The sequence below is a fragment of the Centruroides sculpturatus genome, unplaced genomic scaffold (genome assembly GCF_000671375.1).
Source record: "Centruroides sculpturatus isolate CEXI.00-Female unplaced genomic scaffold, Cexi_2.0 scaffold1700, whole genome shotgun sequence".
Classification (NCBI taxonomy): domain Eukaryota; kingdom Metazoa; phylum Arthropoda; class Arachnida; order Scorpiones; family Buthidae; genus Centruroides; species Centruroides sculpturatus.
The window spans coordinates 90,127-106,338 of record NW_019385850.1 but is presented as its reverse complement, the minus strand read 5'-3'; the positions used below and the strand labels follow the sequence as shown (position 1 = coordinate 106,338).

Sequence of the window (16,212 nt, the reverse complement as noted above, 5' to 3'; positions counted from 1 at the left end):
AGAAATTCTTACTATTTTAATAATTTTAGTGTGACGATCAAGACTTGACTCCTCGTTTAAAAGAACTTAAAGTCCATTCAGTATTGTTCCTTAACATTCCTAGGTAAGTAAAATCTATTTCTAAATATTAGCTTGTTTTAAAGTCTCTATTTACACTTAAAACATTCAAACCTTCCACGTTTTATTAGTGAAAAACCATAAGTAAATGTGATGATATGCACTAGCTTGTAAATTTATTCTTTAGAGTTAAAGATGGTATAGTACTTCAATGAAACATTGATAATATAGGACAGGATCAGTATCAAAACTCTAACAAATCACATAATGAAGAAAATATCATTTATTCTGAATGGCTTGGACAACTGAATAAATTCAGAAGTTTTATTTATGTTAATTGGTAATTCATATTGGGTTGTTTGCAAGAAAATTAAAAGTGGTAAGAATTTAAGTTATAACTTTATTTCACACACACAATCATTTTGATTAATGTTCTAATACAGAGAATCTTTTAAGAGAGTAAGTTCTGGATATTGACAATATCAATATATACTATTGTTAATATTCTGGATATTAACAATATCCAGAATATTAACAATATTGACAATATCAATATATCCAGATATTGACAATATCAATATATACTATTGTTAATATTCTGGATATTAACAATATTAATATATACTATTGTTATAATATATTCTTGAAAATTCATTAATCTATTAATATCTTGAAAACTTCTTTGGTGCTTTAACTAATTTAATAATTCCTTTCTATAGATATCATGTGCCAATGCCTAATGACAATCACAATGTTGTTGCCATGGCTAGAGGTATATTTGGGCAAGCTGGGGGTAAACTAACATCTGATGAAACTGGTGTGAGTATAATGATTCCTCCAGGGGCTCTTCCTAGTCCTACTGAAATCTATTTTAAAGTTTGTCAAGATGATAATATGTTACCACCTCTTGATAGAGAAAAAGGTATTCAATAAAAACATTACCTCTACAAAATAAGTAATATTTTTGATATTTGGATAATCTTTCTGGAAAATGTTTCTCTTAAGGTGAAACATTACTAAGTCCTTTAGTACTATGTGGACCTCCAGGACTGAAATTTGCTTTACCAGTGGAATTAAGATTGCCTCATTGTGTTTCTATTCATCCACATAATTGGTCTTTTGCTTTAAAGTCAAGTGATGCTCCAAATGGTAAACAGTTATAACTATTAGTAATTTAAATGCATGTTTTTTTTAATGTTTCAAATAAATTAAATGTCAATATTTACAAAATTTCAATGATATTAGGCCTCATATGAAAGATTTTACTATTTCATAATAAATTTTATAAATATTTAAATATTATAACAATTCTAACAATATAATTAAATTTGAATTATTGTGTAGCTATTTTTCAAATGTAGATGCATTTTATTTTCTATTTGTGATAAAAATGCACCTACAGTCAAAAATAATTATTTCTAATACTTAAAAGAACTTAAGCAAATACAGATATTACAAAAATTTAATTTGAGAAATATATTTAAATGATAATATAACAAATAATCAAAAATAATAATTTTTTCAGTCAAAAAAATTCCTAATTTTTTTTTATTACTTTAAAGTTTTATGCAACATTTTAATGATTGCAGATTGATTTATTGATTTTTTCATTAATTTTAATAAAATTCAGTATCAGTTTATTTAAATAAATAAATATATACATATACAGTATATATAGTGGAACCTGGTTAACTTGATCTTGCATTTCCTCAATCATTTTCTTCCCCAATAGTCTAACATAGGGATTTACATGTTAAATCAAATTGGTTAACTTAAATTCATCAAACTGTTTAACTCAAATTAATTGGGTTTTTGATACAGTATTTTCATAAACTTTCCAGACTTTTAATATTTAATATAAATAAAATAATTAATGTTCATCTATCAAATAAACTAATCAGAAACTTTCTATAAAATGCAAAAATTACATACAACTAAAAATAAACATCATGTAATGTGATAGTGGGCAGGAGATGGGGGCTTCCAGACAGCATGTGTGACCTAGATACAGTAATACCTCAACTTACGCGAACCCGGAGTTACGCGATTTTCAAATCTCGTCGATTCCTCTTTTGTTTGAGCGCCAGGCAACTCTTGATTACTCATTCCCCCACACTGTTGTTCAGCTTCTTGTTCAGACGTGTCACGTGGAATCGACATATAGCTACAATTTATTTTTATTTATTTCTGTGTTTGTTATATCTACGGAGACTCAAGAGGCTCTACTATGTCATCCAAACGAAGTAAAACTGATTTTTCTGCATCAAATAAGAAAAGAAAAACTTTATCTTTGGAATGTAAAGTTAACATTATTAAAGACTTGGATACAAAAATGAAAATTTGTGAATTGGCAAAGAAGTTTGATCTACCGGAATTGACGGTCAAAACAATTATAAAAGGTAAAGAAAAAATTCTCGAAGCTGTAAAAAATGCTCAATCTTTAAATTCAAGCATCATTCGTAAATGTTATGGTATTATCGCTGAGATGGAAACAATGTTAAAATTATAGTGTGATAATCAAGTAAATGTGAAAAATTGTATAATAATATAATTTGTTATACATATGTATTATCTAAGATTTTTAATATTAAACATTTTTTTCTAAATTATTGTTTTCTTTAGTCTCCAGCCCCAATTAAAAATTATTTGTATGTATTTATATGCGAAATTATACTCCGACTTACGCAGTTATCGCTCGGTCCCACCTATCGTGTAAGTTTGGGGTATTACTGTACTATAACTTCCATTCGAATCTGCATTTATTTGATTGCTGATGGTTTCTCTGACTTGTTGATGTAATAAATAAATAGATTTTTGATAAATTAATTTAAAAAAATCAATTATAGTCCAATTCTACATAAAAATTTTAACCTTTGTGGTAAATTTTCAAAAATATAACATTCATAAAGAATGGTATATTTGTGATAAAAATATAAAAAATCCAGCGAGATGCTTAACTTTCCCAGCATTTGGTGGCACCATCTGTTATATCTTATTAAAAAAAAAACTCTTAATATTTTTAATTATTATAAAATGGTACAAAACTTAATTTTGAGGGTAGGGATGGGTTTTATAAAAAAAACTGTAAATGCTAATGTGTAAAATTCTCATTGTCTGATCCTTCTTGAGATATGACATGATCCCCTTTGTCTTCCTGTCCACTCAACCTTTAATCACCAAAATTTAATAGCATCAATCCCCCTAATACACAAATCTACCTACAAAATTTCAGAAATTTTCAACAAAAAGCACAAGAGCTATTATGCTTCAAACAGGGTTGAACAAAATTGTGCCATATGCACACAGACTAATGTCCCAACATACAGAAAAAACCCTTAAATTTTTTTGCATTTCTTTACGTTTAAAGATCCCGAGTCCAAAAATGTAAAAATCTTGGGGGGATCGTTTTTTTGACTGATTGCCATACTTTCCTCTATTATATATAACAGAGCTAGGAAAGTAAAAAGATGAATTCTAGGCATAAAATATTGCAACTTAAATAAATCCTTACTAAACCATTTCTCAGCAACTTACTTAATCATTCAGTCATTTTGAAGTTTCTTAACAACACTGATAGAATCATTGTGTCAATGTAAACCTATGCAATAAAAACCACAAAAATATATGGATAGTTTATTATGAGTCACCAATAATACCAATAAACCAATGCACAAAATTCTGATTTTTAGTCAAACTTCCATAACTCAGAACTTTTCAACTTGAAGTCCAAATTCTTTTTCCAACCAATTTGAGTTAACTAGGTTCCATTGTATATATTTTTATTCAATTAGCAAATACCATATTTTCATGTATATTGACTAAGATAAAACCTTTCACACTTTGTTTCTAGCAGTTTAACCACTAAGTACAAACGTTTTTGGCTGTTTTGAATGGACTTCTTCTGGTACAATGAGGTCGGTTGGAATGTCGGTTAGCAGTCTAAACTTTGTTATCAACAATGACATCACTAGTAAGAAGAAACCTACGTAAACAGTGATGCCGTTTGAATATCTGCTAACCGACATTTCAACCGACCTCATTGCACCTGAAAAAGGCCATTCAAAACAGCCAAGAACATTTGTACTTAGTGATTAAACTGCTAGAAACAAAGTGTGAAAGGTTTTGTCTTAGTCATTTTAAGTAGTTCTAGCTTCAAATGCATTCATGTATATTACTCATAAGTTATCTATAAAAAGTCAATTTGAAATCAGATGTAGATTTATAGCATAAAAAATTTATTTGTTGATTTTTATCAATTTCTGATTTATTCTGATAGACTTATCCACTTTTTTGTTCAAACTCACCATATCTCTCACCATATATTTTCTATCATATCTGGTAATAAAAAATATTATCAGATATGCTATTGGGTTAGCATTAGTTAATATCAGCAAACATTCTGATAGACAGTTTAAGAGGTTTCTTCTCAAATATTCCTGTTTTTACCATTTCTTCTGTTTCATTTTATTTCATAATTACATCTATAATAAAATTGCTAACAGAAATGAAAAGGAATTTTTTCAAGAGTATAAACAATATTTGAGACTGTACCTTCTAAACTGCATCTGATGTACTATACTTTTTAACATCTCTTTGGAGGTGTAGAATATAAATTATTGAGGGTTATGCAAAAGGCTTTATCTCAGTTCTAGCAATTTTTGAAACTTGTGAGTTATATGCTACTACAGATTATCCACATGAAAATAGTGTGTATTGTTTCCAAATGATTGTGTTCAAATCTGTGTTCAATAATAAAAGAAAAAATATATACTTAATTGATAAATATATTTTATGTATATGTTAAGACTGGAAATATATTTAATATAGTCAAGATTTATCATCATCCAGACAACATAATAGTAAATATTTAAATATATTGCCCAAAAATTTGCAAAGTTAAGTTGTATAGTACTATCAATATATAGGTTCATTTTTTTATTAAACATTTTGATTAACTTTAATATTAATATTTAAACATTTATTAAATACCAAAAGATAACAAAAATATTTAAAGATTTTTTAATAATAATAAAAGTATCATAACTTGATTCAACCAGACTGAAACCTGGTTTCTCGGTATGGTAAACTGACACCTTAATCACCTTGATCGCTCAGTTTTTATGAGATCTATTCAGAAATCAACTTCCAGTGAACAGTTAGAAAAAACAATAAAGGAAGAAAATAATTTTATTACACACTGTTATTTACAGAGTGATTACAATATTTGTGTTCACTACAACTAAATCAGCAAAGTACATCTATAAACTTTTGTATAATTGTTTTCATCAAACAATCTGAACTGATTACTTAAGCAAGCTAAAGTAAATTAATGTTTGCAATAGCAGTAGTGAAGATATTACTATTGCAAATAATGTGTTAAGTAAAAACAGAGTTTGATCTTGGATTTTCGAAAGTGGTGGATTGATACTTTAATTGTCTTGGCCATTCAACAGTTTAATTAGTATTTTTCTTTTTTTTGTTATATAAAATTGATGATTGAAAATTTTAAAAATTAAGTCTCATATCTTGCATACAGAACATGTATAAAATTAATTCTGATACTTGTTTCTATAAAAGCTAGTACAATTTACTCTTTGTAGTTTTTATAATCAGAGTGAGAAAAAGATGGAAATTTATTTTCTTTTTTTCTTATAATGATTTTTAAATGTGATATGTGGGATTTTCTCTAATTGTTAATGGAAATTACATTCTAGATTAAATCGTTTGAAAATATGTTATATAGAACATTTTGAATTATTATTAAACTATTTATATCACAAAAAGACTGAGCTTATGATATAGTCAATATGACAACCAGATGGCCATGGTGGAAAAAACATTCAAACTGAAGACCTGGTTTTCAGCCAAAATTGGTAGCCTTAGAAATTATGGGCAATTTGTTCTGAATATATCAGACATCATTCTTCATAGCCCACACATCCCCACTGGGCCTGGCCAAACCCATGATGAGTATGGATAAAAATAAGTTTTTAACTAGTGTTGCAACGAATAGTATTCAGGCCAAATATCGAATATTCGGCTTGATGAACGCACAAACGAAAATTGGTGCACAAACCGCATTATGGCGAGGACCCTGTTCTCTATTGGCCCGCTGTCACTACACTTCGCCAACTGTGTTAATTCTTGACAGTTGTAGCAGACAGACACGAGCATCATGGCAATATGTGACAAATGATGATATAAAATATAGATAACAATGAAATGACCTACACGTGTAAATAACGGAAAAAGAACAGAGAAGGACCGCGAAGTGACAATGTGAAAATAAATACGAAATTGAGTTGATAACATAATTGAACAAGTGGAGGCAGCTTATTGGTGCAAAATTCGCAGTCATCAATGCCAAACAATTGTTGTCATAGACTTCAGAAAGCTAAATGCTTGTAATGAAAGTCACTTAGCGTGCACGGGCAAAAGCCTGGGGCCGTTCAGGCTACCAAGCTGTCTCGAATTTGTGAAATCATAACTGTGACTTATTCCAATGTCCTATCTGTCTCTTTTCTCCGTTATCACCAGGCTATGAGTCACGTAATTGTAAAATTGGAAATCCACGACAGAAAAGTGACAAATCAAAAGTATCGTGAGCGCGTATTATGATGTATGCATAGGCATATGTGAACTAGAGTGATAGAGGAAAGAGAAAGAGAAGAGGAAAGACAAGCGCTTAAAAAGAAGAATAGGCAGGGTCAAACCCTCAGATGTGCGACGATTCTCAAACGAATAGGTGTGTACATGTGCTGATCTTTGTAATTATAAATTGTGAATACATGTGACTAATATTATTTTCTTTTTTATTTTGTGCATGTTATAAGTTATAAATAAATATAAACAAACAACACTAACCCGATAACATTAAATCTAAATACCAAAATGATTAATTTACTGTGTTTTTGTTATTTCTTACTCCTCTTTTTAGGTATTTGGCTGAATAGTGATTAAATATTCAGTATTCGGCCGAATAGCGAAAAATAGGCCGAATACTGAATAGTAACCGAATATTCGTTACATCACTATTTTTAACATTCACAAGGTGAAGATTTTTTTTTTTTTATCATTTTTGATTTTGACCTGTAAGCATTAAGAGGGCCTTTTTAATCATACTCATTGTTGGTTTGTCCAGACCCACAATGAGGCAGCTGGATGGTGATAAATGGGCCCAACATGTCTGAGACAGACCATTTCCAAAAAATTCCTGGGGTGGCCTAGATTTGGTCCCAAGTTCCCAGGGAGATCTAACAATGCCTAAACCACCTCAGCAGTATGGTTGTCATAGAAAGAAGAGTTAAAAACTAAAAAAAAAAAAAATGATCATTAATTTTTTTATTGTCTGTTAAGTCAAAGGTTGAGTAAAAGAATATTTAAGATTTATTTCTCATCATCACTAATTATTAAATTTTACTAGACAGATGGCTGAGATCATTAAAGTAGCCCACTGTTTTTGGAATGCATGAGTTCGAATTACAGTCAGATCTTTAAAACTTTCATGGATGGAAGGATTTATCTCTTCCCCCTCAATTATAGTAAAAGATAACCATAACTGAGTGGAAGAGATAATTATAATGAATCTTTTATAAAAAATCTTCCTGGTATTCATGGACCAGGAAGTTTAAAAAAAAAAAAAAAAGGAAAATTTGGTTTATTATTTTCATAAATATCTATTAAGTTCAGAACTAAAATCTAAAACATAAAAGATTGAATTTTTCCATAAATAATAGACTAATTTATTTCAAAGTTTTTGAGTTAAAATATATTTTTGAAGTTTTAAATTTTAATAAATTTACACTATTAAATAATAATAATATTTTCTTTCTAAATTCTACATACACAAACTTGTAGGAAAACTTTTCCTATTTGTTTGTATTGATGTTTATTAGATGATAATCATTAATATTTAAATCAATTATCATCATCTAATATTTGCATTTCAAAAATCTATTACTTGATGAACTTTACTGTAAATAAGTTTGCTTACATATACATAATCTAAATTCAAAACATGTTAAAATTGTTGATCACTATTGATATTTTAGTAATTATTACACTTATTTGCTTTTATGATACTCTGCTTTCTGTTTCATCTATGAAAAAATTTAATTTAAACAAAATTAACATTGTCAATATTGTGTAGTTAACTTTGTTCACATTTCAATATAAAATGAATTTTAAAATAAAAAATTAGAAAAAAAAAAAAAGAGAGAGAGAGAAAGAAAGAAAGAAAGTCAATGATATGATTCTAAGTTCACAAATTATTTTTTCTTTATTTCCAGCAACCAAACAATTAAACTGAAATGTTATAGAACAATATGAAAAGAATATTCTAAATAGAATATTAGTGTAACAAATCTGAGGCAGGGAAGTTAAACTACTCGAAAATATTTGTCATTTTGGTTGTTTAGTTGCTGGAAATAAAGATTAATTTGCGAACATAGTGAATTTTTCCAGTTTAAATTCTTAAAGTATGATTATATTTTAAATATCTTTAAATTATATTGAAAACAATGAATAATTTCCAGTTTTAACTTATTATATATTAATTCTAGGGAAACCATCAGAATGGCAAAACATATCATTAGACAGTAAGAGTGAAATTGATCGGAGCTATATTCAAGATGGTTATGTTTCAGTTTTAGTGGACCATTTTTGAAGAAAACTTGTAAATTTGTACAGTTTTTATAATCATGTATTCATATGTAAAATGTTTCACTTGTTATCAGAAAATAAATACTAGTCAGAATCTAAAAATATAGTAATTACAGCAGATAATATATTTTTATCACTTAATTTCTGAATTTTATTGTATATATCAATAAAATAAATATGAACTATTTGAATTTATTGTATTTATTAAACAAAATACAGTATATAACATATATATTTACATTGTTGTTATACAGAAAACTTTTATGCCACAGTATTGACTTGACTCTGTATGGGCTACACATTTCTGTTATTATTTCTGTTATGGAATTAGTTACAATACAGTACTGTATTGTAACTAATTCATATTTTAATCTGTTCTGATATATAAAATTGAAAATACTATGGAATATATACAGGTTATGGTCCATGTTTTTCATCTACTCCATGGAAAGTATGTCTCCAAAATACAAATTCAAATTATATTTGACAGTCATACTTAATGTCAAATTTTTTATTTGTGCCTGTCCAACAGGTTTGCTCCATAAAATTTTTCAGATTTTCTTCCTAAACACTTTTAGCCTAATAGGAGCCAGTTTCATATACAAAGTCCTTCCGAGAAATCACCTTCAAGTACATTTTCTTATTCCTACAAATAAACAAATATCTACTTGCATAATTGAGTGACAATTTTTGAAGAAATGTGATCCATTCTTGACTATAACCCTCATCACTAATTAACACATCTCTCTGTTAGGTACACAATGGTTATTTTATCATTAAATAACTTACTGTACATTTACAAAATTCATCATAATGGGTGATTCAGTTATGTTAACTTTTTTATAATTGGTTGCATGAGATGTTCTTTTCTTTTGAATATTGAAACATCAAATCCATAATTATTGTCCATGTTTATTATTCACCATGTTATTGTTCCCATGCAACTCCCCCATCTTCAAGCTGCCTGGAATTTAATAGCTTATACAAGCTGATCCAAATCATCCTCTATGACCATTATAATTAACTGCATTTCTCCATCTTCTCTGCATATTAAAATGCATACATGTACATGTTACGCAATTTTCATATTTAAGTTTTAAAACTTTTTGTTCTAAAAGTTGTTTATATTCTAAATGGTTAATGCAGTTCCTGTTTTTAATTTAAAACCTGTTCGATTCCTTTTCCGACTGAAGACGATGTTCATAGCTGCATCAAAAGCGCTTGCAAGAAAATAAAATATTCCTTAACATCTTTTATATAAGTTTTTCTCCTAGTGTCAGTACAATTGTTGGCACCATAAGTGTTTATGTTACTTTACAAGATGAGTACTAGAAAACAATGTTCTATTCCATGTTGAAACTAGAAAAGTTGTGGCATAAGTTACATGCCCAGATGGTTTTTCTGTTGAAGTGTAGAGGACATAATGTGATGATACCCAAGTGTATTACTATCAAGTACAATGCATTTCCTTTGTATCTATATAGTGCGCTATGGGATGTGGAAAAATCTCTCCTCTCAAAGTTAATCAGAAACAAACACATATGTCTGACGAATGTTGAAGTTATATATGGCCCACCTACATTTTTCCAAATTCTGTGACCTGGGTTCTCTCTATGACCAACTTGAAAAATTACTCATTGTTGCTTCAGGTTTTGCTCAATAAGGACTAAACTGAACAAGAAATTCCAGTGGCTCCTTAGTTCTATACACAAACAACACAATGTGGTGCTGCCAGTCCCATCCTACAACTACACAGGGAAGCCTATTCCTTCCAGTTTCCAAGATGTTGCAGTGGGGACCTAAGTATATTCCCCTGCCTCAAGGCATGGGTGTCTTGGAATTAGTTCTGTTGTCTCTGGTAGTGCTCAAGAACTGCCAAGTGGCAACCAAGTTCCCACAAATGGAGCTCTCAGATATCTCAACAATTGTCTGTGAGGCAACCTTCAAGTGGTGCCAAAAATTGAGTGACTGATTGATCTGTAAGTCGTTACTTGTCTGTTGCCAATACAAAACTCTAAATATCGGACAAGGATAAAAGGTTTGTGTTGTGCAAGGAAGAGGACATTCTTCACAGGACTACGGACTTCCTGAACCAGTCACATATAAAAGAATATTCAATCCTCCCATAAGAACACACACCTTGTTCTTATGGGGATCCAACTCCAGCTGTTTTAAGGAAGACAAAGAAAATAGTGTGTCTTCCGGATATAACTGCAGGTCTTTTGGGACTTAGACCCCCACCAATGTCGCATTCCCCAGGCTATTCTTTGAGGCTAAGATGCACAAAGCAGACTGGCCCTTGAGACCACTGGTCAACAAGAGGTCCCACCCCCCTACTACCTTGAAACAGCACTTGCTAAGCTGCTTGGTGGGCTTCTTCCCCCTTCCTCTTGTGTCACACCTAATCCATTGTGGCTAAGGCAGCAATATCTGCAATGCTTGATGTTTTGCCCCCAAGTACTGTACATACAGCTTTTATAAAATGGATGTCATTGTGTTATATCCCATGAATTGTCATGACTTGCTACTAAGAGTACCTCACTTTGAGGCAGTCATGACAATTCATTGCTTATTAAGGAAGGCTTCACTGCACAACAAGTTCTGGAGATACATGAAGCTTTGCTTCATCACTGAGCATAATTACTTTCACTTCAATGGGAAGATATACATACAAAAATAGAGTGTCCCAATGGGTTTGCCGTTGTCTGCTGTATTAGCAGAGTTGGTCATGAGGCATGTCAAACACAGGATTTTTGGTTCCTCGCTTACGATATCTTACCCATTATTATATTGAGGTACGTGGATGACATCCTTTTGGCATAGCAGGACATGGAAGACGCATTTCTAGCATTAGAACATTGCCTCGCAAGTGTATACTCTGCCATCAAGTTTACCTGAGAAAAAATCTCTTTTAGATCTGGACATCTCCAGTCCCAGGGGGATTGTTTTTTCCTTATTTCATAAATTTGGCAGTATTCCCCCTATAATCCCTGCCACAGCATTCCAAACTTCCTGGCATATTACTTGAATATCTTAAATTTCTTGAATTTCAAATATGAAACCAATTTTAAAGCTATATTCTCCTGTAGCATGTTTAACCATTGACCTTTCCCTCGTAAGTTTTTAATTGATCAGGGGTAATAAATCTCAATTAGATTTGATTCTATCATGATAAACAATAACATCTTTCTGAAAGCTATCTTCATAATATATTACAATTTTCTAGATTAAATAGCAAATTATTTTTAAATTACTTCCATTATACTTTTGTTTCTCTCCATTTTATATGTTTGTCCTCCTCCTCCTCAAAAAGTATTCCAACACAACTATAATAGATAACACAACTATAATAAATAACACAACTACAATAGTATCCAAATTTAAATTATTAGTTAAAGCAATTCTTAAACTTTTACTAATAAAACCTTCCAAAAAACATTGTGCCAAGACACTAACAATTTCCAAAAATTAAGTAAAACTAGTAAATAACATTTGAAGCATTCTCTGGCACATATACCAGGTTCCATTGCAAAAGATTCCAGATTTTTCACATCTATCTAAATTTTCCTCCTGATGAATCTTAACAACATACCCAGAACTAATAACTGGTGTGCACAAAAACAAAAAACCAACACAAACATTTTCAAACTCCACTAGACTTCTTAATTCTTTTTGGCATTATAACAAACACCTGATGGAACATCATAAAAGCTTTTTTTGGAATACAGTAGTCTCGAAAACTCGACACTCGATAACCCGGCAGTCCGGATAACTCGGCCACACCCTGGCAGGGCAAAAAAAATCCTTAGTTAATTAATTAAAATTTTCATTATAGACAGCTTTATGCCTCATAAAGTATTTTTCTGAGGTCTGTCTTATCAGGTAAATTACTGTACACAGTGTATTCATTAATTTTCATTTTCATGTAGTAAAGGCTCTATGCCTTCATAAAGGACGTACTTTTCCTTTGTTTAAGAGTATTTGGGCAGTTTAGTCTCTGTTGTATTCTCAAGTAAACAATACATACAAGTACAGTACACTCATACTTATTTTTTTAACCCCATTCCCGATAACCTGGCATTTTCACAAACTCGGCCACCCTTCGGTCCACATTAGGCCGAGTTTTAGAGACGCTACTGTACAAAATTCGAACAAGCTTTCAAATTACAAGCACAAAAATTTAAAAACCCACATCATGCCTGCACACTCAGTAGCCCAACTGAGACACAACAAAGGTTAAACAGTGTTGTCAATCAATGCTTGCCAGGCCATCGACAAAACCATATTCTCTTTGTAATTTATGCACACTGATGCAAAATTAGATTTAAATATCTGCACGGCCTCCAACTATCTGAGGTGTTCCGTGGGGGCAAAGCGAGGATGAGTTTGGCCCAGTTGAAATCCACTACAATATCAGGATCTGCAGTGTATGTAGAGAGGGTTGTGGTAGTTCTCGCATGTTGTATATCAGCGAGATGCTCTTGTAGCCTGATCCCATGGAGCACTTAGTTGACCCAATGTATATCAGGTTCCTATTGCACAAGGTTACCACAACATTATACATGGGCTGATTGAACATCATCACCGGACACACGTAGGATTCACCCCCATTGTGGACTTGCTGAGAGATAACCAAATTGATGTGGAACGGGCCCCTATTACCTTTAACCCATACTTAAGATCATTGTATTCCGAAATTGCCAAGAAATGTCGGATTTGTATCGCTTTCAGGAGGTGAATGACTATTTTTAACATGCTTCGTAATGGGAAGGATCCTCCCAAACCAAACAGACTCCCTAGTGTATATAGTGTCCCCATTAGAGACAACAGAAGCAATAGGGACCTGGTATATATTGGGTCAACTAAGCACTCCATGGGATCAGGTTACAAGAGCATCTCGCTGATATACAACATGCGAGAACTACCATAACCCTCTCTACATACACTGTAGATCCTGATATTGGAGCGGACTTCAACTGGGCCAAACTCATCCTCCTTTGCCCCCACGGAACACCTCAGATAGTTGGAGACGGTGCAGATATTTAAATCTAATTTTGCATCAGTGTGCATAAATTACAAAGAAAATATGGTTTTGTCAATGGCCCGATAAGCGTTGATTGACAACACTGTTAAACCTTTGTTGTGTCTCAGTTGGGCTACTGAGTGTGCAGGCATGATGTGGGTTTTTAAATTTTTGTACTTTTAATTTGAAAGCTTGTTCTAATTTTGTATTCCAAAAAAGCTTTTATGACATTCCATCAGGTGTTTGTTATAACGCCAGAAGAATTAACAACAACTCTGGGGAGTTTGAAAACAATTGTGTTGGTCTTTTGTTTCTGTGCACACCAGTTATTAGTTCTGGGTATGCTATTAACTATATCTTGACATGGTGTAGTAGTGTTTACTGATGAATCATCTTAAATTGTGATTAAAATAGGAAGCCAGTTTAATTTTTCAAAATTTCTCTATTTCTATTTTGGAATGTTAGGTTTAGTCATATTTAGACACTTCAATGTCATTTCTGTTGATATTCTCTACACTATTGTATCATTCTCTAAAAGTACCATACATCCAACACTTTCATAGAATGTCTTTAAATTCAAGGTTTTCAAATTTTTATAATTTGAATTTTTTGAATTATTTATTCAAAAAGACACCTACTAACTTCATTTATTAAGAATTTCCTCCCTTAGCATATTAATTCTTTAGAATACATCTTAAAATTAAAAATTCTAAAACTCCATAATCCAACAATTTTTTTAAATACATGCAAACATTTTTGCCCATGTTGAACAGGCATCGTCAGGCAAACAAATCTCCAGCTGCTGAAACAATGCCATACACTTATGCAGAGGGGAGATGATGTGAGATGAAAGGTGAAAGGGGAGGATAGTAAGATTTACAGTTCAAAGAAAGACTTCCACGCTATGGGGAAGGCATCAACCTCAAGAAAATTAATAGCAGTGTTATTGCGGGTGTCTACTATATTTTCATCTGCTCTAAAGATGTTTGAGAAAGTGTTGCCTGAAAGAGCTATGTACTGCCAAATCCCACATCCATGTTATGGTCAGAGGTGTAGATAGCTAATGCAGTGTTTGCCAATCCTTTCGTGATAGAAGTCTGATGTTCCTTGAGTGTTTAAAAGGCACATTGTAGCATTTATGTATTCTAAGTGGTGGCTGGATCTATGATTGTTGATGGGAGATAGTGTAGATGCCTGGTTGGAGGTGCATGTCCGAATGGTCTTTAGCATTGCGGAGGAGGGAGGAATAAAGTCAAAATAACTGGTTATTTTTCTTGGATATTTCTTTGTAAAGGGAGGCTAGCTTCCTGTCATAAGTGATGGTCCTATAAACTGTGTCCTGGGTGTGAATTTTCAGTGAGGCAAAAATGGTAGAGGAAAGACGACATATAAAACCTTTAATAGTCTGTGGGAAGTAGCCATGCTGAGTTGCATACCAGAAGATCATTAGGAGCTCTCTATCTCTGTCATATATGTCTGATAAATGGATGAAGACCCTGAACCTAGTTATCTTAAAGGTGAATGGATCATGGGATGAGGATGGGATGAAGGTCAGGTGGTGTATAGGTTTTCTATAAACCCGAGTAGTTATACGTCCTTTGGATGGGGAAAGTGCAAAGTCCAGGAAATGAAGTTTGATCATTTTCCTGACGATGCCAATTTCAACATAAGTGAAAACATTTGCACGTATTTTAAAAAATTGCCAGATCATAAGATTTTAGAGTTTATAATTTTAATTTGAGTATATCCAGTTTAGAGTGGTAGTAATAGAAAATATCTTTTCATAATTCTTGTCACATTAAAGATTCTAGTTGGCTTCTCATTGTGCATATTCTACAGCAAATTCTGTAGACAAATCTCAGCGCAAATTCCTAATGCACCTCTCTTGGATGGCTTGTGTTTTTACCTTATTTTAAGTAAAAACAAAATTTTCTGGATTTAACAGTCATCAGTATAATACTTTTGATTAACAGACAAGGTAAATCATAATTTTTTGGGAGTTACAAGCAAACATCAAGAGAATTATTTGGCAGCTATCTTAACTGTTATGACAGTTACTATACATCATAATCATCTCAATCAATACTCATCACACACTGTAACACAACAATTTTATAGATCCAAATTCTGAGTAAGTTTTGGAATTAAATAGCCTAAGTTTAAAAGTGTAATACTCTAATCTAATTATTATGTGAAGGATTTAGAAAAAAATTGAAGATACAATTATCTACAAACAGATTTTCATATTAAAAACAAATCATTCTCATTTGTTTTAATTAATTATTAAATTATTGTATAAGAGCTTTGTAATATATTATGAAACATTTCACATCATAGCATAGCATATTAAAAATTTAGTTGCAGCAGTAACTATTGCTCAAATAATTAATTCTGACTATTATGAGTTTTCATTTAAGCAAAATTTACTTAAAATTTAGATATGATGAAAAGCAAAGTTCAAAAATAATCCT

The 16,212-nt window shown here is 31.4% G+C and overlaps 1 protein-coding gene across 1 annotated transcript in view; it reads left to right on the top strand.

Annotated features, from left to right (window-relative positions):
* Positions 1-8,831, top strand: part of LOC111642508 (tight junction protein ZO-1-like) — a 29,725-nt gene extending 20,894 nt beyond the window's left edge. Inside the window, exons 2-4 of the mRNA XM_023388859.1 lie at positions 777-979; positions 1,063-1,206; positions 8,619-8,831. Coding sequence (XP_023244627.1) covers positions 777-979; positions 1,063-1,206; positions 8,619-8,722 — 451 coding nt within the window. The 3' untranslated portion in view covers positions 8,723-8,831. The remainder of the gene's footprint in view (positions 1-776; positions 980-1,062; positions 1,207-8,618) is intronic.
* Positions 8,832-16,212: the final 7,381 nt, after the last annotated feature.